This window comes from Capricornis sumatraensis, chromosome 4, assembly GCF_032405125.1.
Source record: "Capricornis sumatraensis isolate serow.1 chromosome 4, serow.2, whole genome shotgun sequence".
Lineage (NCBI taxonomy): Eukaryota > Metazoa > Chordata > Mammalia > Artiodactyla > Bovidae > Capricornis > Capricornis sumatraensis.
Window position 1 is genome coordinate 64,078,506 of NC_091072.1, and position 24,788 is coordinate 64,103,293.

A 24,788-nucleotide genomic window follows, 5' to 3' on the forward strand; every position below is an offset into this window, starting at 1 on the left:
CACAGCTATTTGTAAGGCCTCCTCAGACAGCCATTTTGCTCTTTTGCATTTCTTTGTATTGGGGATGGTCTGATCCCTGCCTCCTGTACAATGTCATGAACCTCCATCCATAGTTCTTCAGGCACTCTGTGTATCAGATCTAGTCCTTTAAATCTATTTCTCACTTCCACTGTATAATCACAAGGGATTTGATTTAGGTCATACCTGAATGGTCTAGTGGGTTTTCCCTACTTTCTTCAATTTAAGTCTGAATTTGGCAATAAGGAGTGCATGATCTGAGCCATAGTCAGCTCCCAGTCTTGTTTTTGCTGACTGTATAGAGCTTCTCCATTTTTGGCTGCAAAGAATACAATCAATCTGATTTTAGTGTTGACCATCTGGTGATGTCCACGTGTAAAGTCTTCTCTTGTGTTGTTGGAAGATAGGTAGAGCGTTGAAAAACTTTTCAACGGGATTGGGACTAACTTCATATTATGGTCGATGACATGACTGAACAGCTGAGGGCATGCACACACACAGTCAGGGAAAACTGAGGTGTAAAACTTGTGTGAACTATCTGCACAACGTGAATGTACTTAATGCCTCTGAACTATACACTTGAAAATTGGTTCAATGGTAAATTTTATACTATATATAGTTTACCCAAATACAGAAAAGTCTTTGCAATTCAGAGGATCAAAGATCACTTGTAACACAACCAAAAAATGAAAATTATGGTCAGATTTTCCCCGTGAAAGCTAATGCTAGAGAAACAATGTTGGAAAAGTCGTTTCGTTGGCCTCTACTTATTTTTGACTGAGGATACCATAAAAAAACACAAGTTAGCCCACAGCACACATTATTTTTAACTATTGAACTTTTAGAAAAATTCTTCTGCCACTAAAAATAAGTATTTCTCACCTGCATATGTAGATATATCAAACAACACATGTTTTCTTCATTACTCATTAAAGACAAATTGCATGTTTAAAAAAGCTGGGAAATATAGTAAGTAAAAACAGCGCATAGCACCATCACTCAAACAAAATCATATAATATTGTGTCTATGCAGGAACTTTATCTTATGTGTAGATTTTTATATTATAATCACGAGTTCTGAATATTGCCCCTGTTACCCCAAACACAAACATATTTTCAAGTCACTACTTACATATCTTCTTTTAATAGCTATAAAATCATTTAAGTTTATTTAACTAGCTTTCTCTAGTTGGAGAACTTGATTATTTCCAAGTTCTCATCATTATAAATTACACTGAAAGCAGTATCTTTAAATACAGATTTTTTTCTTTGAATAAGAATTTGAATAAATCTATTTAGGATAGATTTCCAGTTGTGAACTCCCTGTAACAAGGACTCCTGATATATTTTACAAATGGATTTCTAAAAAGACTATGCTAATTTCTATTTTTAAAGCATGAATATATCTCCCAATAGATAACATATCTTAAAAAAATATTTCTGTGAATCAAGATGTATGATTGAAACAATAGTTAGCCTAGAAAACACAGCTATTCATCTGTTCTTACACTAACGGGCACCACCTCTATGCCACATGGGGTGAGTCTGGGCTCCGGGGACAAACTCACAGTAAGTACGGGGCACAGAAATAAGACATTGAATTTAAATTACTTAAGTCTACGACACACTTAAAATTCAAATACTTAAGGGAGAAATAATTGCTCTGTCGACCCTCTACATTCGTTTAAATATATTGTCAATGCACTGGAAGGAAAAGCAGGAGCACTTAGACTATTTCTAATGTTAAGCTGTCTAATTCATCTGTAATTTTTGGAAATGTGTGGTGTGCAATACAGATCTAACTTTAAATGTTTCCAAATAGAAATCTAATTATCTGAACTACATACATACATTTTAATATATTAAATAACTACTTAATATTATCTTAATATTTTAGCAACTATTCAGCTACTTCACCACTGATTGGAAATAGCATCGTTATCAGAAAACATACGTAGATCTGCACCTGAACTTTCTATGACCCATTTTCCTAATCTGGTACCATGACTGTCTTATTTTAATTTCTACAAGTTTACACTGTGTTCTAGGAGCCCGTTACACAAGCTTCTTTCAATTTTTTCTGGTCATTCTTTTTTTGGTTATTCTTGGACATTTAATTCATTCATACGAATTTTGAAATCGGCTTGTATAAGTTTCCACTAAATTCCTTTGGCAAAACTTCCCGTTCTGAGTAAGGGTAGTAATCATTATCAGACTTACTCCCCTACCTTAAAAAAATCATACAACTCAGAAAAATATATGAAGTGATTGATTTTAGGCACTCGATGAAAGACAGAACAGGGCTGTGAAGCTTGAGAGAGAGAATAAATGAGATAAGCACCAAATGCATCCCAAATCTCTACCTGGGAGCATTTTCCAGACATGGCTTAAGGACACAGAGCCCAAGGAAACAGCTGCAGTCTCACTGGGCAGACAAATAGCAGTTAGAATTCAGAACTGCTGAAGGGCTGGAATTTTGAGGGCAGGATTGATAAGAGGACCTGTGAAGAGCAGAAATACCTCCAAATCTGCCCAAGTCTTAAGTCTTTGATCAAATACAAACGTGATAAGGCTCAGGACAAGAAGAACTGGAAGAAAACAACAGAGACTGAGAGTCAAACAAAGCTTCCTTAGGGTACACAGTACCGAGGCATGTCCAAGTTCTCAACAGATCTGGTTGAACACTCCAGGCATTCAGTGGAGGCCCTAGAAAGGCCACTAGTACTGAAGTCCAAGAGTAAAGGCCACTCTAGATCCACCCTAAAAAGTCTGTATTCAACACAGTCTAGCTAGGCCAGCAGAAACGTAACAGCTTACCAAAACAAAAATCAACACTTTTTAGAAGATGATAGAATAACATACTCTCAAACATTTAGCCATGTTTGAGCATACAATAAAACATTTAAATATAAACAAGCAAAAATTTTGACTCGGCTATGACATAAATATTGGAATAAGAGACAAGGGCTTTAGAACTATTATTATAAATATGTTCAAGAATTTAAAGGAAATGATGAGCATAATGAGCAAACAAATGGAAAATCTCAGAGAAATGGATAAGCTTATAGTACACTGAACACGGCAAGGGAAAAATACGATTGAACTTGAAAATAGGCCAATAGAAACAATGCAAATTGAAGCACAAAGAGAACATAAGTTTGAGAAAATGAACAAAGCCTCAATTAATGATGGAGGTTTATTGCAAAAGTCTCCATAAGGGATAATGATGCTGAAAACGAAGGCAGTGTTGGGGCTGGAGATACAACAGATATTATGAGTGCACATGACTGTATGCAAGGACCACTCTTGCGTTTCCAAACTCTGCTTCACTATCACTTCCTCTGGAAACTGCCTTTTAAAAAGGGTGAAAGGAAATATTTTAAGGCTCACGTCTCTGTCTCCCTCCTCCTCTCCTCCCCTTCCCTTACTAATAATTCCAAGCATGGCTTTATTCTGAAACCACACCATGTAATTAGACAGCAGTTTCTGTCTTCCTCTCACAGCTCCACTCTCCTCTGAAAGAATCAGCATCATTCTCAAATCAGTATTTTGAACATGGTGTCCCTCAGCAGTACAGGTTCAAATAAGACTTGGACTATCTCATGCCAGCCCTCTAAATGCAAAGTCATGCCAGTAGAATAGATCAATCAACAAAAAAGAGCTCAGATCACACTTTAAATAAGGAATGTAAAACAAAAGTGCTTCCCTCCCAGGCCAATTTCGATAAGGAAAGGAGATACATATTTTAAGTATTGTAGCAGTGTGTCTTAGGAATAGCGGGCTCCCTGGCTGTTAGCAGATGCTAATAACACTTCTAATAGCACTTGTCCCAAAAGACTGTTGCCAAAGGTTATGGAGTCATTCTCGGTTCCTCTCATTCTCATCCCATCCAATTAGACAGCAAGTACTTTTGGTTGTAACAACTGCAGTAGACCATTGAACGACATGGTGGTTAGGGGCACCAACCCTCTGCACAGTGAAAACCCCATGTGGAATTTGGTTTACCCTAGGAATCCAAGGTTCCTCCATATTCACAGTCCTGCATCTGTGGATTCAACCAACCACCCCTGCAGCTCAAACCCACGTTATTCAAGGGTCAGCTGAATAAATAATCTAAATTCCAACCACATCTCAGAATTTCCACAGCCACCACCACGGACCAAACTGGGATGAGAACAAGGGCAATAGCCCATACTTCCCAGCTCTGTTCTGACTTTTGGTGGTCTGCTCTCCACACGGTGTTCAGGGGGATCCCATTAAACTGTAAGTCAGAGAGAGGAACAGGCTCCAGCGGCTCACCTACTCCGCCTGTCCATCGGGGCTATTCCTCCACTCTCCCACACTCTCCACCACCCCTGTCTTCCTGCTCTGCCTCACATGGCCACCCAGCTCCCGCCCGAGGGCTTTCACTCTTGTTTCTTCTATGCAGGACATTCCTTTCCCAAACATCTTCAACTCTCACTCCCTGCCCTCCCTCGGGTCTCTGCACAAAGGTCACCCCCTCTGGGAGCAATTGCTGAACACCCTATTTAAGCCAGCAGCTCTGAGTTTCTCCATAGCACTTACTACCATATCGAGTTTCCCATTTGCTTATTCTCTGTCTCCCCTCCCCAGAACATAAGCTTCGTGAGAGCAGCAGTTTTTGACCATTTTGTTTATTATTATTCCTGGCACACAATAAACATTTGATGAAGGAATAAATAATGAATGAATGAATTGGCCCTCAATCCCCTTTTCTGAGATTTGGGGGTAAAATTCAGACTGCAGCAGGAAAAACCATATGGAAACGTTATGGTGAAACTTTGCACTTACTTGGCACAGCGAACCCAGTGTGTGTGTCGGTACAAGGAATATAAGAAGCGCTGGCGATACATGTTCCATACTTTGATAGATTTGTCTTCAGAAGCTGTGGCAAGAAACTGGCCATCGGCTGAAAAGTCCACACTTCGAACTGGAGCTGTGTGAGCTTTAAATTCAGAGGATTTCCCTCTCCTGGAAATAAATAGTTTAATATTTATAACATGATTTAATTACAATCACGATCTCATCAGTATACAGATTTTGAAACATATACAATAGTTTAACTCATAAAAACTGACAGAAAGTGTGGAAAGGCTGCTTTGAACTGCACTCTGCATCAGAACCGTTTAAGCCAGTTTTGTTCACTAAAGAGAGAGACCCTGGTGGTCATGACCCGGAAATTCATTTGCTGAGTTTGTTTTAATGGGAAGCTAGAAAATAATATTTTTGAACAAATCTCTACCATGTATTTTAAGTTCCTGTTGTTTCTCTAGAGACCGCAATATATAGTTTAAATAAACTGCAACCTAGCAAAGCTAAGATTTGTTAAATAAGGAGCTCTAAGGCAGTGTTTTCAAACTTTGACACGAAAGTTTGGGCTGGCAGTCTGGGTTGGGAAGGAGGAAATGTCCTCCGTGTCATATGCCTCGACAAAAAACGTCCCTGGGTGATGTGACGCTCCTGTTTTGACCCACCAGCAATGGGAACTGAGACCCCTGAGGTGTACCTACGACCCTGCTCACGTCTGAGCCCAATCTTACATTCACAAGCAAAACAAAAGATAAATGGTAATAACAGACTTCGATTCTCAACACCTTGAAATTTCAGATACCTTCTTTCTTTTTCTTGGCTAGGGTGCGGAAAAGAGAATAGAAAAAAAAAGGTGAAAATAATGTGTGGCATTTAAGGAGAAGTAGCAGGAAAACTACTGAAATAATTTGGGGGCAGGCTAGTAGACGGAACTGGAGGTAAATGGTGACATTCGGGAAATGCTACTTTGTGTCAGCGTTTCCACTTTCCCAAGGTACTTTCACTTTATACCACATTTAGACTTAGCAATTTTTTCCATTCAGAAAGTCACATTTATACAAGTGGTGCCTTATGGGAAAAATTGCCACAAGTGTGTTAAAAAGATTAGGCAGCAGAACTGGCAGAAGCCTAGAAGTTACACCCAGCTCCTCCTCTTCCCCAGTATCCAAGGGGTCAGCAGGCCTATTTAGTGACAGTGAGATTGCCATCACCTCCTGCGTATCTTCTGAATCCCTCCTCTTCTTTGCATCCCAGCTGTGCTCGTATTAAGATAGATATACACACCCTCTGTATCCTTCACCTAGATTACTGCAAAAGCCTCTTAACTGGTCTCCCCGCTCTAATCTTTTATCCCCCTCCAGTCACCTACATACTGTGTTTATAGACTTGCTAAATGTATGATTCTAAGCATGTAAACCCCAGTGTAAATGTGTCATCGGCTGCTCTCCAAGAAAAAGTACAATGCCCAAGCTCTTTGGCAAAACCACCTGCCGCTACACTGACCTTTGTACCCTAAGACAACCACACTGCCTCAAATCCGCCTCTGGCTTTGTACTTGCTGCTTCCTTAGCCTGACTGCTTCCTCTTACCCTGCCTTTCACCAACCCAGATAGGCTTACTTGTTCTCTATCTGCTGTGTCTGTTTTGCTTATTATACAGTAATCTTCATTATAAAATAGATCTGCCTCTCTCCTATTAGGCAGTAATTTTTCTGAGGACAGGAATCATGGCTTACTTATCTCTAAAAGACCAGCATCTAGCACAATGTCGGGCACATAAGAAGAGCTCAGTATGCTTTGCTGAATTCTGCTGGGAAGAGTCGATCCTTAAATGGTTCTTAGATCCCTCCTGGCTTTCCCTTCCAGTGGTCTGTAGAAGGCAGAGGCGACTCTGTCATAAATCTCCATCACCTGATATGTGGTATTTCACCAGGAATAATGAAAATAATATAGGAGGGAGCATTCAGGGACTAGTCCAGTGAGGTTTCAAGGGAATGTTCTATGAGTAGAAGTCAGGAGGACAACATGGGCTGATTTTCAGTATAAGGCCTAGAGTAAACAAACTAAAGACTTGGCATCTAATGTGACCAGGAAGCCAAGGGTAGTCAGTATCATAGAATCTGCCTTGATCTTTATTGGGCTCTCCACACTTCAGAACTTTTATCCTGTCTGCCTTCTTTGTAACAGCCCCTCCTCTTGGCAATCAGTTCAGTTCAGTCCAGACGCTCAGTCGTGTCCGACTTTTTCGACCCCATTAATTACAGCACGCCAGGCCTCCCAGTCCATCACCAACTCCTGGAGTTCGCCCAAACTCATGTCCATCGAGTCAGTGATGCCATCCAGCCACCTCATCCTCTGTCATTCCCTTCTCCTCCTGCCCCTAATCCCTCCCAGCATCAGAGTCTTTTCCAATGAGTCAACTCTTCACATGAGGTGGCCAAAGTATTGGAGTTTCAGCTTTAGCATCAGTCCTTCCAATGAACACCCAGGACTGATCTCCTTTAGAATGGAATGGTTGAATCTCCTTGCAATCTTAGGGACTCTCAAGAAGTCTTCTCCAACATCACAGTTCAAAAGCATCAATTCTTCAGTGCTCAGCTGTCTTCACAGTCCAACTCTCACATCCATACATGACCACTGGAAAAACCATAGCCTTGACTAGATGGACCTTTGTTGGCAAAGTAATGTCTCTGCTTTTCAATATGCTGTCTAGGTTGGTCATAACCTTCCTTCCAAGGAGTAAGCGTCTTTTCATTCCATGGCTGCAATCACCATCTGCAGTGATTTTGGAGCCCCAAAAAATAAAGTCTGACACTGTTTCCACTGTTTCCCCATCTATTTCTCATGAAGTGATGGGACCAGATGCCATGATCTCAGTTTTCTTAATGTTGAGCTTTAAGCCAACTTTTTCACTCTCCTCTTTCACTTTCATCAAGAGGCTTTTAGTTCCTCTTCACTTTCTGCCATAAGGGTGGTGTCATCTGCATATCTGAGGTTATTGAGATTTCTCCCGGCAATCTTGATTCCAGCTGGTGTTTCTTCCAGTCCCGCATTTCTCATGATGTACTCTGCATAGAAGTTAAATAAGCAGGGTGACAATATACAGCCTTGACGTACTCCTTTTCCTAGTTGGAACCAGTCGGTTGTTCCATGCCCAGTTCTAACTGTTGCTTCCTGACCTGCATATAGTTTCTCAAGAGGCAGGTCAGGTGGTCTGGTATTCCCATCTCTTTCAGAATTTTCCACAGTTGATTGTGATCCACACAGTCAAAGGCTTTGGCACAGTCAATACAGAGAAATACATATTTTTCTGGAACTCTCTTGCTTTTTCCATGATTCAGCAGATGTTGGCAATTTGATCTCTGGTTCCTCTGCACTTTCTAAAACTAGCTTGAACATCTGGAAGTTCACGGTTCACGTATTGCTGAAGCCTGGCTTGGAGAATTTTGAGCATTACTTTACTAGCATGTGAGATGAGTGCAACTGTGTGGTAGTTTGAGCATTCTTTGGCATTGCCTTTCTTTGGGATTGGAATGAAAACTGACCTTTTCCAGTGCTTTGGCCACTGCTGAGTTTTCCAAATTTGCTGGCATACTGAGTGCAGCACTTTCACAGCATCATCTTTCAGGATTTGAAATAGCTCAACTGGAATTCCATCACCTCCACTAGCTTTGTTTGTAGTGATGCTTTCTAAGGCCCACTTGACTTCACATTCCAGGATGTCTGGCTCTAGGTGAGTGATCACACCATCATGATGATCTGGGTCGTGAAGATCTTTTTTGTACAGTTCTCCTGTGTATTCTTGCCACCTCTTCTTAGTATCTTCTGCTTCTGTTAGGTCCATACCATTTCTGTGCTTTATGGAGTCCATCTTTGCATGAAATGTTCCCTTGGTATCTCTAATTTTCTGGAAGAGATTTCTAGTCTTTCCCATTCTGCTGTTTTCCTCTATTTCTTCACACTGATCGCTGAGGAAGGCTTTCTTATCTCTCCTTGCTAGTCTTTGGAACTCTGCATTCAGATGCTTATGTCTTTCCTTTTCTCCTTTGCTTTTTGCTTCTCTTCTTTTCATAGCTATTTCTAAGGCCTCCTCAGATAGCCATTTTGCTTTTTTGCATTTCTTTATATTGGGGATGGTCTTGATCCCTGCCTCCTATACAATGTCACGAACGTCTGACCATAGTTCTTCAGGCACTCTGTCTGTCTGATCTAATCCCTTGAATCTGTTTGTCATTTCCATTGTATAATCGTAAGGAATTTGATTTAGGTCATACCTGAATGGTCTAGTGGGTTTTTCCTACTTTCTTCAATTTAAGCCTGAATTTGGCAATAAGGAGTTCATGACAACAGTTCTTGGCAATAGGCAGGTCCAACTGATGAATCCAGATCCCGTCCCAACAGGAAGTATGTAAGAAACCAAGATAGGAGTGCCCAGTGTTTGTTGTGCTGGTGCTTAGCTGGTTTCTAGCTCCTCACCTGCCTTAACAGAGTCTGTCCACCTCCCACACAGGTACCTGCCCTTTCTACCTGAATTCTTGTGACTGCCCACCATGACCAACGCCAGCCACACCTGCCTCCCAGCTCACTCCTGCTAGCCTTTCTCAGCCTTCTGATCAACAGCTGTGGTGTCGGTCTGCTCACCTGGCTGCCCACAGCTCCTCTCTCCCCCAGGCACACACACCACTCTTTCCCACCAGTGGCAGAATCCACCAATTGCTCCTCCTTCAAATCTCGAGTTGCAGTCAGGCTAGTGCTGTGACTGACTGACCGACAGGATGTGGCAGAAGGCACACTGGGCAGGTTCCAGGCCCAGCCTTAAAGAAGTCTAGCCGCTTCGGCTTTGGTTACCCTAGATTGTCCGACAGCTGCCATGCTGCAAGGAAGTCCTTCTATGCTGCTGCAGAAAGGGCACGTGGAGGACAAAGGCGCCCAGCCAACAGCCAACACCAAGGCCACTGGCATCTGAGGGAGGCACTGGACCTGCCAGCCCAGCTGCCAGTGTAATGAAGCTGCGTAACGGCCCACATTACCGGGGCAGTGGGATAAATCGTCCAGACAGCCCCTACAACTGGGAGCAACAATAGCTACTGTCAAGCTTCTAAGTTTGGGGACCATTATGCAGCAACAGATACTGGTTCATCAGTTTCCTTCTCATTGCCATGATCCACTGTTGCCCTGGCCTGCTGAGATATGATTTAGGAAGAGGAACTAGACATATCTACACAAGCCTAATTGTGGTGCTTAGATCAGGCAGTGAAAATGAATGATTCCGTGTCCTTTTAGCTCGTCTACCCAGTGCTTTACTCACTGAGCTTTCCCCAAAATAGCAATGACGGAGGCTGTGCTGAAAACGGCAAACCACTAGTCCAAAATTCTCAAAGTCAAGGCTTTAAAAAATGCTTTCCCTTTTAGACCCTGAGTCAGTCTCTCTTCCTTACAACTCCCTCTTACACTGCTATCTGTAGTGTCAGAACATGTCAACATGTCACTTCTTCTCAGTAGTGTTGTCCTGCCTTGAGATAATCTTCAGATTGCTCAGTTTGGAGTTTCCTTCAGGCAGTGGCAGGGAAAAAAAGTGTCCTCTGGCAGGGAAATGCTTCAGGAACTTTCATTTATTTGGGAGTGCCTGGGCCCATTCAGGCACGAACCACAGATCAAATCCGGCCCCGACAGAGTGAAGGCAAACATTTCTTATTATCTGATATGTACCCATCCCAGAAGAAAAGGGGGTGGAGGACACATGAAACAAGACTCACCGAACTCTGAAGAACTACTCAATCTGGTGGATGGTTATGGTGGGGAGCTGTCATGCTATCTACTCTATTTTCATACATGTTTGAAATCTACATAACTAAGAGTTTAAAAACTTTTAAAATAATCAAGGCTCAATAACTGCTTAAAATAGATGGACTACCAGCTAGGGTTTGGAAAGGTAGTGGGTTGAAAGTGAAAGTGTTAATTGCTCCATCATGTCAGACTCTTTACAACCCTGTGGACTGGAGCCCACCAGGCTCATCTGTCCATGGAACTCTCCAGGCAAGAATACTGGAGTGGGTAGCCATTCTGTTCTCCAGGGGATCTTCCCAACCCAGGGATCGAACCTGGGTCTCCTGTATTGCAGGCAGATTCTTTATCATCTGAGTTACCATAAACTGTAGAATCTTGGTGAGGCAGTCCAATGTGTATCTCTCTGGGGAGATGATCTAAAGCTTACATGAGATTCATAAAGGGATTGATAACCATCACCCTCCCTAACCGTCTGTCCTACAAAAATACTTCAGACATTATTAAGCATATTTCCATGGTTAGAAATAGTTTTCAAACAGAAGACACAATTATGAGTTCAAGATGAGGGGAAAACAGTATGAAATAATTTCACCAGGCCAGTAAGCCTCGTTTGTGTCTTAGACTAAAGATGTACACGTAACTGGGGGTTAGGCAGTCCAAGAGGGACAGAATCTCAACCACAGTTATCTTTTACATTTCCAAACCCACCGCATAGCAGCTCTTCTGCTCTTACTTGTCAGGGATCCAGAGTCTAATGGTCCTGTCTCGTGAAGCTGATGCCAGTAAGTTTCCAAGTGGGGAAAACTGCAGGCTGGTGACAACGTCCTTGTGACCCACGTATCTGAAAGCTCTAGCTTGCGGCCTGAGGCTCCACAGCATGAGAAATGTATCCCAAGAGCCGGTAGCTATTAAGAAACAGAAGAACAAGATCACTGTGTGTTAAAATGCAAACACAGGCATGTCTCATTACAATGGGCGGGGTATCTAATAACAAGACGTCCAGGTAACAGAGAGGCTGGAGGTGGCACGACAGACCAGGTAATGGCAAAAATATTTTAAAAAGAAACCCAAAGCCACATCACTAACACGCAAGCGTGGCTGTGTCCTATGTAGCCATACAGCAGGATTAGTGGCCCCTGTATTTGGTTAGGACTCAATGACTATTTACTAAAAAAAGGCAGCTCAGTGCAACAGAGACACAGGACTGGGGGTCAGTTCTGTCTCTCTCAGGGTGACCGAGAAAGTAACTTAATCTCTGTGTCATAAGCACTGCATGCTTCTCCTGAGGGGGCTGGAGATGATTTTTTTCAACTGTTCATGTGGAGATAATTTCACAGTTGCAGAACAGTTACATTAACAGTATAATGAACATTAATATACTTTTTACCAGATCCACCTGTTGTTACCATTTTGCCCCATTTGGTTTATAATTTTCTTGTGGGCTCACTCTTTCTTTTTCTGTACACAAGCATGCATGTGCACGCACATGCACACACTCACACACACACACAATTTTTTTTCTTAAGCCATTTTGGGGTAAGTAAATTCAACACCATGGCACCTTTATTCCTAAATACTTAAGGGCATATTTCTAAGAATAAAGCTATTCTTCTACATTCCAAAAACACTGCAATCAATTTCACAAAATTTATCAGTGACAGTACTTTAACTGACCAAATGTTTTCCAGTTTTGTTAACTGACCAGTAATGCCTTTTATAGCAAGATAAGGTAAGCTTAAAACCCACTTTGTGCTCTGTTACAACATCCTACAATTATTAAAGAATCATGTGTTTCAGACATCACCTTAAGGCTTTAAGAAAAGGAAGACAAATGGAATCAATAGCGGAAATAAATGCCTTTGATCAGGAAGTAAACAAATGAAAGACAGATCTAACTCTTGCCACAAAACCAAATATTGTATATGCATTGAAATGAAGTGAAGTGAAAGTCGCTCAGTCATATCCGACCCTTTGCGCCCCGATGGACTATACAATCCATGGAATTCTCCATTCCAGAATGCGGGAGTGGGTAGCCATTCCCTTCTCCAGGGGAATCTTCCCAACTCAGGACCTGACCCAGGTCTCCTGCATTGCAGGCGGATTCTTTACCAACTGAGCCGCCAGGGAAGCCCATTATATATGCCTGTGCCCCCAAAATAGCCCCAGTGAGAGAAACCAGGTCAGTGAGAATCATTAAATATTATAGAATGTTCAGGAAAAAATACCTCGAAACACAATTAGTATTACTCTTAGAAGAGAAGAGTTTCTGAAGAAAAGTTTCTGAAGCTCTGAAAAGCTTCTAAGTTCTTCAGCCATAGATAAAATTCATTCGAACTTGGTCTATGCATTGTTTCCATGTAAAATAGTTAAAGTGAGTTTATAAGCTGCATACTACCCCCCTTTTTTTTCTTAAAGTACAAAAGCTGATGTTCCATCACAATTCATCAAATTATTAAATAAATCAGGTTCAAATTATTTGTGGCTAATGTGACAAAACAGGGAAAACCATGAATTATCATATGTGCTATATTTAGGACTCGAGTTCTAAGGTATTATACTACAAACAAGAGCTACAAAAGGAAATAAGACACAATTTCATGGAACTGCAATAGAGTAGGAGATAGTTCATCAGTAATGTCATACATATTCAGAGGACTTTTATAGACTATTTATTCTTTTTTTCTTCCAGTTATGAGATATACATCATAAAATGATTACCACAATAGATTTAGCGAACATCTATCATCTCATAATTCTTATTAAAGAAATAGAAAAAACAATTTTCCCTTGTGATAAGAACTCTTAGGACTTACTCCCTCAGCAATTTTCATACAGCAGTGTTAATTAATGTTATAATCATGTCTCTTGTACTTATAATGGAAGCTTATACCTTTTTCCCTTTCTTAATGTTATACAGAGTGGTGAGTGATTCTATTTAAGGAAAGGACACCCCCATCTAAGCAGAGACTTGAGGGAAATGAGAAGCGGTTCAGGCTGAGACATGAAGAAAGAGCACTCCAGGCAGAAGGACTCCACATGTAGGGCCTGAGACAGCAATGAATTTGGCAGTCTGAGGAACAGCAAGGAGGCCAGCATGTCCGCCAGGACAGGGAGAAAAAGACAACCAGGGATGGAAGCCAAGAAGGAAGCAGATGCCGGCAAGGAGCCACGTGAGAGGTGTGTATTTAGTTCTAAGCCACTAAAGGATTCCGAACAGGAGTATCTTATGATTTAAGAAAACTGTCATTTGACAGTGAGAAAAGGATGGGCCAGCCAATAATCATGGTGGATCAACTGGGTATTCACAATGAGAAAGACAATGTCTCCTATATTTTGTACTATACACAAAAATAGTTCCATATGGATTACAGCTCTAAATACAATAGGCAGGACGATAAGCGTTTAGAAGAGAACTTAGGGGAAAATATTCATGGCCACTGGGGTAGGCACGATTGTTTAAATAACACATGAAAATTACTAAAATACTAAAAGAATGATCATTTGTCCTACACTAGAATTAAGAAATTTTACTCACTGAAAGACATCACTAAGCAAATAAAATGGTAAGCCACAGAGAGGAAAAAGATATTCACAATACAGTTATCCAACATATAACAAAGAATATATAAAGAACCCAACAAATCAATAAGGAAAGTCAAGAAAACACAGTAGGCCAATAGGCAAAGGGCTTAAATAGGCACTTCATACGGGAAGATATACAAATGGCTAATAAATGTATAAAAAGGTGCTCAAATCCACAGTCACCAGCAAAGTGCAAATTAAAACGACGAGATATTACTACACTCTCATTAGAATGGCTACAATAGAAGAGATCAGTTCAGTTCAGTCGCTCAGTCGTGTCTGACTTTTTGCAACCCCATGGACTGCAGCACGTCAGGCTTCCCTGTCCATCACTGACTCCCGGAGCTTATTCAAACTCATGTCCGTTGAGTTGGTGATGCCATCCAACCATCTCATCCTAGGCTGCCCCCTTCTCCTCCTGCCCTCAATCCATTCCAACATCAGGGTTTTTCTAATAAGTCAGTTCTTCACATCAGGTGGCCAAAGTATTGGAGCTTCAGCTTCAGAATCAGTTCTTTCAATGAATATTCAGGACTGATTTCCTCCAGGATTGACCGATGGATCTCCATGCAGGCCAAGGGACTGCCAAGAGTCCTCTACAACACCACATTTCAAAAGCATCAATTCTTTGGCGCTCAGCTTTCTTTACAGTCCAGTTCTCACATCCATACATGACTACTGGGAAAACCATAGCATTGACTAGATGGACCGTTATCACAAAGTAATGTTTCTGTTTTTTATTATGCTGTTTAGGTTGGTCATAACTTTTCTTCCAAGGAGCAAGCTTCTTTTAATTTCATGGCTGCAGTCACCATCTGCAGTGATTTTGGAGCCCAAGAAATTAAAGTTTCTCACTGTTTCCATTGTTTCCCCTTCTATTTGCCATGAAGTGATGGGACCAGATGCCATGATCTTCGTTTTCTGAATGTTGAGCCAACTTTTTCACTCTCCTCTTTCACTTTCATCAAGAGGCTCTTTAGCTCACCTTTGCTTTCTGCTGTAAGGGTGGTATCATCTGCATATCTGAGGTTATTGATATTTCTCCTGGCAATCTTGATTCCAGTTTGTGCTTCATCCAGCCCAGCATTTCTCATGATGTATTCTGCCTGTAAGTTAGATAAGCAGGGTGACAATACACAGCCTTGACATACTCCTTTCCCTATTTGGAACTAGTCGATTGTTCCATTTCCAGTTCTAACTGTTGCTTCTTGCCCTGTATACAGATTTCTCAGGAGGCAGGTGGTCTGGTATTCCCATCTCTTTCAGAATTTTCCACAGTTTGCTGTGATCCACAGTCAAAGGTTTTGGCATAGTCAATAAAGCAGAAGTTTTTCTGGAACTCTCTTGTTTATTCGATGATGGCAATTTGATGTCTGGTTCCTCTGGCTTTTCTAAAACCAGCTTGAACATCTGGAAGTTCTCAGCTCACGTACTGTTGAAGCCTCACTTGGAGAATTTTGAGCATTACTTTGCTAATGTGTGAGATAAGTGCAACTGTGTGGTAGTCTGACATTCTTTGGCATTGCCTTTCTTTGGGATTGGAATGAAAACTGACCTTTTCCAGTCCTGTGGCCACTGCTGAGTTTTCCAAATTTGCTGGCATACTGAGTGCAGCACTTTCACAGCATTAGGATTTGAAATAGCTCAACTGGAATTCCATCACCTCCACTAGCTTTGTTCATAGCGATACTCCCTAAGGCCCATTTGACTTTGCATTTCAGAATGTAAGAGTTGAGTGATCACACTGTGGTTATCTGGGTCATGAAGATCTTTTTTGTATAGTTCTTCTGTGTATTCTTGCCACCTCTTCTTAATATCTTCTTCTTCTGTTAGGTCCATACCATTTCTGTCCTCTATTGAGCCCATCTTTGCATGAAATGTTTCCTTGATATCTCTAATTTTCTTGACGAGATCTCTAGTCTTTCCCATTCTATTGTTTTCCTCTATTTCTTTGACTTGATCGCTGAGGAAGGCTTTATCTCTTCTTGCTAGTCTTTGGAACTCTGCATTCAAATGGGGATATCTTTCCTTTTCTCCTTTGCCTTTAGCTTCTCTCCTTTTCTTAGCTATTTGTAATGCCTCCTCAGACAACCATTTTGCCTTTTTGTGTTTTTCTTGGGGATGGTCTTGATCACTGCCTCCTGTACAATGTCACAAACTTCCATCCATAGTTCTTGAGGCACTCTATCAGATCCAATCCCTTGAATTTATTTGTCATTTCCACTGTATAAGGGATTTGATTTAGGTCATACTTGAATGGTCTATGGTTTCCCTACTTTCTTCAATTTAAGTCTGAATTTGGCAATAAGGAGTTCATGATCTGAGCCACAGTAAACTCCCAGTTTTGTTTTTGCTGACTATATACAGCTTCTCTATCTTCAGCTGCAAAGAATATAATCAATCTGATTTCGGTGTTGACCATCTGGTGATGTCCATGTATAGAATTTTCTCTTGTGTTGTTGGAAGAGGGTGTTTGCTATGACTAGTGCATTCTCTTGACAAAACTGTGTTAGCCTTTGCCCTGCTTCATTCTGTACTCTAAGGCCAAATTTGTCTGTTACTCCAGGTATCTCTTGACTTCCTACTTTTGCATTCCAGTCCCCTAAAATGAAAAGGACATCTTTTTTTGGGTGTTAGTTCTAGAAGGTCTTGTAGATTTTCATAGAACCATTCAACTCCAGCATCTTTAGCCTTACTTGTTGGGGCATAGACTTGGATTACTGTGATGTTGAATGGTTTGCCTTGGAAATGAATAGAGATCATTTTGTTATTTTTGAGATTGCATCCAAGTACTGCATTTCAGACTCTTTTGTTAACTATGAGGGCTACTCGACTTCTTCTAAGGGATTCTTGCCCACAGTAGTAGATATAATGGTCATCTGAGTTAAATTCACCCATTCCAGTCCCTTTTACTTCACTGATTCCTAAAAAGGAGATGTTCACTCTTACCATCTCCTGTTTGACCACTTCCAATTTACCTTGATGCATGGACCTAACTGGTTCCAATGCAGTATTGCTCTTTACAGCATTAGACTTTACTTCCATTACCAGTCACATCCACACCTGGGTGGTGTTTTTGCTTTGGCTCCATCCTTTTTGGAGTTATTTCTCCACTGATCTCCAGTAGCATATTGGGCACCTACTGACCTGGGGGGTTCATCTTTCAGCGTCCTATCTTTTTGCCTTTTTATACTGTTCATGGGTTCTCAAGGCAAGAATACTGAAGTGCTTTGCCATTCCCTTCTCCAGTGGATGACGTTTTGTCAGAACTCTCCACCATGACCTGTCCTTCTTGGGTGGCCCTACATGGCATGGCTCATGGTTTTGTTGAGTTAGATAAGGCTGTGCTCCATGTGATCAGAGACTGAGCCAGACCTGCCTTTGAGTGTTTCAGTGTCTCCTGTGGGCTGCTGCAGGGGCAGGGGCTCTGGGTACAGCAGACCTGGGTGTGGCATAAGCCCTCTTGGAGGAGGTCGCCATTAACCCCACCATAGAGCCACCAGAACTTACACAGGACCGGGGAAATAGACTCTGGAGGGCATGAACAGAACCCTGTGTGCACCAGGACCCAGGAGAAAGGAGCAATCACCCAACAGGAGACTGATCCAGACTTGTCCGAGAGTGTCCAGGAGCTCTGGCAGAGGCGTGGGTTGGCGGTGGCTGCTGCAGTGTCTGAGGCACTGAGTGCAGCAGTGTGTGCACCGGACCTTTTGAAGGAGGTCGCCATTATCTTCATCACCTCCACCGCAGTTTGGCCTCAGATCAGAAAACAGGGATGGAACACAGCATCCCCCCCACCCCCCCATCCACAGAAAATTGGATTAAAGATTTATGGAGTATGGCCCCGCCTATGAGAAAAAGACTCAGTTTCCCCCTCAGTCAGTCTCTCCCATCAGGAAGCTTCCATAAGCCTCTTATCCTTATCCATCAGAGGGCAGACAGAATGAAAAACACAACAGAAGAGATAAATAATACCAAATTTTGGTGAGTATGTGGAACAAGGGAACTCTCAGATAATGTTGGTGGTTATAACCACCCTTGGAAAATTGTTTTGAAATCTGTTAAGCTGAAAGACTTCCCTGGTGACTCAGATGGTAAAGAATCTGCCAGCAGTGCAGGAGACCTGGGTTGTATCCTTGGGTCAGGAAGATCCCCTGGAGAAGGAAATGGCAACCCATTCCAGTATTTTTGCCTGGAGAATTCCATGGACAAAGAAACCCAGAGGGCTACAGTCCATAGCATTCAAAGAGTCAGACACAGCTGAGCAACTAACACAGAAACACACACACACACACACACACACACACACACACACAAGATGACTATATTTGGGCTTCCCTGGTGGCTCAGTGGTAAAGAATCCTCCTGCAAATGCAGGAGAAGTGGGTTCAATCTCTGGATCAGGAAGATCCCCTGGAGAAGGAAATGGCAACCCACTGCAGTCCTCTTGCCTGGGAAATCCCATGGAAAGAGAAGCCTGGTGGGCAACAGGCCATGAGGTAGCAGGAGTCAGACACGACTTAGTGACTGAACAACAACAAGCAGCTGAATACACACTTACCATCTGACTCAGCAATTCAACTTCTAAGTCAAATACCTGCAGAAATTCTTACCCATGTTCAGCAGAAGATATATACAGTAATGTTTATGGAACATCACTCAAAGAAGACCAAAACTAGAAACCCAACTGCCTATCAAAATAAAACAGATAGACAAATTGTGGTATATACATACTGTGTACCTGTGTAATTAAAATGTACTCATGAAGTTCAAGAAGCAAAACTGATCTATGGAGTTAGAAGTGAGCATAGAGATTATGTGGGTGGCAGGCAGGGAGGACAGTGGCTATAAGGGAGGTCAAGGGTACTGGCAAAACAGGCAAGTCACACTGCGGAGATTCAGCAAGCTGTTCAACGTTGGTACATATCTTATACTTCAAAAAAATGTTTAGACAAAACAAACAGAAAATCTCAGTCTGGCTGTTGTTTGGAGTGCATACAGAGGGAAGAAGGAAATCAGTTTGGAGGCTGTTGCAACAGTGCAGCCAGGAGGAAGTGGTCTGGACCAGGCTGTGGAAGCGGGAGAAGTAGTCAAAACCAAGGTCTATTGTAAAGACAGAGTCCGCAAGGTTTGCAAACACACTAGATGTGAGGGGGAAAGAGAGAAAAGAAAACAAGGTGCCCGGCTGCTGGCCTGGGCACCCAGGTGCATGCTAGAGATATTTAATGAGATTAAGGCATTTAAGGCATTAAGTGAAATAATGCTCATAAGCCAAGCCTGGCACACAGAAAACACTCGGCTGTAGCTATTATTACGGTAGCTTTAGTTTTTGCTACTGTCAGCAGTGACAGTGTAGATAATATATTAGAGACTGGAAATTGGATGGGGTCACTCAAGCAGTAAGTCTAGATACAGAAGCGGATGACGGTACTTAACCTGGACAAAAGGAAGTGAAAGGAAGGAGCCGTTAGTGGAGTAGGAAGGGCCAGGAGACTGCGGTGTGCAGGAATAGAGTGTGTACTCACAGAGGGTGACAGGGCTGTTGTCAAAGGCTTCAAAGAGACTTGGTAAGATCAGGCCTGAACACGACCAGCTACATCGTTTGTAGGATCCAGTATAAGATGTAAACGTGGGGTCTCTTGTAGGAAATCAATGAAAATGTCAAGACCGGGATGGCAGGGCCTTAAACGAAATGTGTGCCTTGTGCGACCACACAGGTCAACTGCCCAAGAAGCCAGCTGTAGGCCTGAGGATCAAAGGCTGGTTTGGCAGCAGAATTGTTTCAGTGGAGTGGTGGGATCAAAGCTGGAACGGTGGGGGTTGAGGAGAAACCGGGAGGGAGGCAGTAGAGAGAGTTAATACACACAACTGACCCACGAACTCACTGAAGGTTCATAGGGTCCCTAATATTCAATACAACCAGGAAACAATGTTACTATAGGATCAATGTGAAGTGACAATTAATTGGGGCTGGTGGCAGGGGTGGGAGAGACACAGAGCCAGAGGTAGAAGAATGTGACACAACCACGATGGTGACTTAGGAATTGCGCTTTTACATATTTCCTCCGAAAAGGAAAAGGGCACCTTAACAGACTTAGTGTTAGCTGCTCAGTCGTGTCCAGCTCTTTGTGATCCCATGGACGGTAGCCCACCATGCTCCTCCGTCCATGGGATTTCTCTATGCAAGAATACTGGAGTGGGTAGCCATTCCCTTCTCCAGGGGATCTTCCTGACCCAGGGATCGAACCTGGGTCTCCTGCATTGCAGGCAGATTCTTTACTGTCTGAGCCACTATGGAAACCCTTACCCTTAACCAGAGTGGATGCTCAAAAATTGTTAGCTTTAAGAGTTGATGGCTACTTACCTGTATTATAGCAATATTTGCTATTATCAGCATGAGGCCTGCTAAAGAGAAGTGACAGAAAGCAGGGTGAACACTTAAAGGATGTGGACAGCTAAACCTGAGAGCCAGGTGGCATTTCCGAGCCCTATTAACTATGAAACACTAGCAGCAGAGATGTCCCATTTAAAACTGTGTGGCTCAGCATACATGCTACAGTGTCTTCCAAATTTCAAGAAAACAGGAAAAGGACTAGCAATCTACAAAACGGTCACAAACGCATTCTTCTATGAAAACCGACACTGAATTTCCCTCCTCAGTTCCTTAACCCTGATCCACCAAACCCTAATACCATCATAATAAAAGGTATTTGATTATTGGTATCCGTGCTGTACAGTGTCAACTTGGAATTTGCGTTCATACATTTCCAGTGAACCACACCCTCTATAAACATTACCCCATCGTTTAAAATGTCAAAGCTTGTACCTAATCACCATCTGTTTGAGATTAACTATCAGAGGGAGGAAGCTAAAAGTTTAACAAGTCTAGCCACTAAAAAAAAAAATCTTTAAATTATATTCTATAACAGTAGTCCATTGTTTCAAGAAATCCTCATTAGGACAAAAGAAAGAACAAAGTCCACACTCACCTGGAGCTGACGACAAAGAATATATACTAATGGTTTGCTCTCCATAGTGTCCAAAAGGGCATCAGTCGTTGTGTTGAAGAGCAATAACTTTCTGTAATCAACCCAAGCACTCTCACTGATTTAACCAAAATCAACTATGGTTCATTAGAGGCTTGCTTTGTGAGGAATACCTTTTCTGGAAAGCATGGTATTGCCTCCGGCTTTTTACATTTGTTGTTAAATTAGCTTATCTGTTCCATTGTGCAAGTGTGTATGATACAGAATTCCAATATTACAGGAGTATTTACTGAATTTCCCTCCAGCCCTTGGCCACCTGGTTCCCCTTCCTGGAGGCATATTGAACATATTTGTTTAAGCACCGAGGAGAGAAGATACTCATTGTCTTGAGTATCCTCCTATGTGCTTAAACAAACGTGGGTGTCTAGTCACATTTTTGTCTAGGTTATTTATAATTTCTTCCTCCAGTTTTATTGAGACATAGCTGACATGCTACACTGTATATTTAAGGTGTACAGCATAATGATTTGACTTACATGCCTCAAATGATTACCACAATAAGTCTAGTGAACACCCATCATCTCATATAGATACAGCAAAGGAATAGGGAAGAAAATATTTTTCCCCATGATGAGAACTTTTAGGATTTACTCTTAACTTTTATATATAATGTCGGTTGGTTGATCTGTTTTGATCAGTTGCTCAGTCGTGTCCGCATCTTTGAGACCCTATGCACTATAGTCCGTCAGGCTCTTCTATCCATGGGATTTTCCCGGCAAGAATCCTGGAGTGGGTTGCCATTTCCTCCTCCAGGGGATCTTCCCAATTCAGGGATTGAACCTGCTTCTCCCACACAGGCAGGTGGATTTGTTACCACTACGCCGCTTCGGAAGCCCACATATAGCAGTAAAGCAGTGTTAATTACACTTCTGCACCCCCAGTAGTACGTCTCTTACAGCTGGAGGTTTGCACCTTTTGACCACTCTCATCCAATTCCTGCTTCTCCTACCACTGCCTCTGGTAATCACAAATCTGGTCTTTTTTTTTTTTTTTTCAGTTTATTTTTTGCAGATGTTTCCTTGTCATTAGATTTAGGATACATACATTTTGACAAGAATGTCACAAAAAGTTATGCTGTGCCCTTATCAGTGCATTGTATTAGGGTACATTTGATATCTGTTTGTCCCAATATTGGTGAGATTAACCTTGATCACTTGGTGTAGGTAATTTCTGCCTTATAAAGTTGGTGTTTTTTCCCCTTTGTAATTAATAAGTATTTTGTGGGGAAGATAGTTTAAATTATGTAAATATCCTCTTCCTCAATAAACTGTCACCCACTAATTTTAGCATCCTTCAATAATTTTTGAACCCATTATTCTTTAATTTACTACTTAATGAACTAATACTTAATTCATTGATTTACTATTTTAAGGAAGAATCTTCTCTTTTTCTCCATCTATCTACTTATTCAATTGCTCATTTACATCAGTATGGACTCAGATTATTTTACTCAATGGGCTATTATCCAGATTTATCATTATTTATTCTGATTCTCATACTGTCCCAGATTTGGCTAGGAAGAGCCCCTTAAAGCTTGCCTTTGTGTTCTGATATGTGTCCATCATTCTTTGAATACTTCCTTGCTTCCATAATTACAAGGTACTGCAAGATGTACTTTCCCCGCTCCAGCCCTGGTGCAGGTCTTTTTCTCCCCAAGAAGTTCTGATTCCTTTTCATAGAGAATGGCAAACTTAGAAACCAAGATCTGGCAACTATGTTTGCTCATTGCTACTGGGCTTACCAGGTGGTGCTAGGGGTAAAAGAACACGCCTGCCAACACAGGAGATGTAAGAGACGTGGGTTTGATCCCTGGGTTGGGAAGATCCCATGGAGGAGGACATGCCAACCCACTCCAGTGTTCTTGCCTGGAGAATCCCGTGGACACAGGAGCCTGGAGGGCTACAGTCCCCAGGGCTGAAGAGAGTCAGCAACTTAGCACGCATGCACAAACTGCTGTGATAGCTGACAGAACTAAGACATAAACAGAAATCTCAGAACTAAGAAATAAGATATAAATAGAAAGCGTATCTATCTATATGCAGAAATCAAGATAAAGATATTAAGAACCATGTGTTCATATACTGGTAACTCCCATTTCAATCTAACAGCACAGAGTACATTTCAGCCCTTCGTCTTCTAACATTTATAACTCTCCTTGCCCACGGTAAAAAGAAAAAAAAAAAAATCTGACTCACATTACACTCAATATACTTTTGTTCAAGTCTAGAGCACGCCAACAGTTTCAGAATCACTAACCCACATCCCTGCCATAAGCAGTTCTAGTCAGGGTGCATTTTACGTTTTACTCCTTTTGATCTTGTCAGACTTGGTTTTATTCTTTGTCAGAGTGAAACTCCTTCAGTTGTGAACTGAGTTTTCGGGCATACCCTTTATTTCAGATGCGGTCCCGATGCCTACGGCCTGGCCTCCCTGGTGTCTCGCCTGAGGTGCTGGGAAAGATCTCCCCTCTGCTTGAGCTACAGCTTGGTCGAGCTCTACCCGGCATGGTCCCTGGGATCACCAGCCTCTTCCTCATCCTCCCCCGCCTCCTGCCTGGCAGGAAAGGATCTCCCCTAGACCCCACACTCTCTCAAGTGCACCTCAGCCAAAACTGCAGCGGCCCCACAGAGTCTGCGGCCGCCCACCTGTCTCAGCAGCTTGGCCCTGACACGGCCAGAATCAAGGCCTCTGCTGCCTCGGCTCGGCCAGGCTCGCTCTGCTCGGCTCTGCCTTCTGTGGGCAGCAGGGAGAGTGCCCCTGAGAGAAAGCCAAGGCCATGCGCGAACGGGAGGGGCTCACCTTGCGTTTCCTTCCTGCAAGGATCACCAGTTCACGTTCCCTGTCGCTCAACAACCGAAAACAGTTGCCTTGTATTGTCTCATTTCACAGATGCTTTCAGCTGGAGGGCAAGTTGGTTCCTAGTTAACTACGGTGACTGGAGGCAGAAGTCAGCCTCGGTCTTTTTCATAGCTGAATAGTATTCTATGGTGGCGGTGTTTAGTCTCTAAGTTGTGTCTGACTCTGTGACCCCGTGAACTGTAGCCTGCCAAGCTCCTCTGTCCATGGAATTCTCCAGGCAAGAATACTGGAATGGGTTGCCATTTCCTTCTCCAGGGTATCTTCCCAACCCAGAGACTGAACTCACATTTCCTGCATTGCAGACAGATTCTTTACCACTGAACCACCGGGGAAACCATTCTATGATGTACCTATATCTTAATTTTTTCAACCAGGTGACCACATTTAGGTTGTTTACATACAACGCTGCAATGAACATGTGTTATTTCTGATATGTACAAAATATCACTGTGATAAATTCCCTGAATAATTATTAATGGGTCAAAAAGTGCATATTGTAGCAGGCCCATGTTCACCATCTAGTATCCTTCACAGCTTAAAAAATTTGGATTATATTCCTCTCAGGCCTTTTCATTCCATAGTCAAGAGGGTCTGAAAAACTCAATCACCTCTGTATAGAAACTCTTGAATTTTTCAATTATTTCAGAAGTTCCTTGATATACTTCGT

At 42.2% G+C, this 24,788-nt stretch overlaps 1 protein-coding gene across 1 annotated transcript in view; it reads right to left on the reverse strand.

Annotated features, from left to right (window-relative positions):
• Positions 1-24,788, reverse strand: part of POC1B (POC1 centriolar protein B) — a 108,948-nt gene that overhangs the window by 70,378 nt on the left and 13,782 nt on the right. Inside the window, exons 3-4 of the mRNA XM_068970361.1 lie at positions 11,368-11,539; positions 4,831-5,010 (exon numbers count right to left, since the gene is read on the reverse strand). Coding sequence (XP_068826462.1) covers positions 4,831-5,010; positions 11,368-11,539 — 352 coding nt within the window. The remainder of the gene's footprint in view (positions 1-4,830; positions 5,011-11,367; positions 11,540-24,788) is intronic.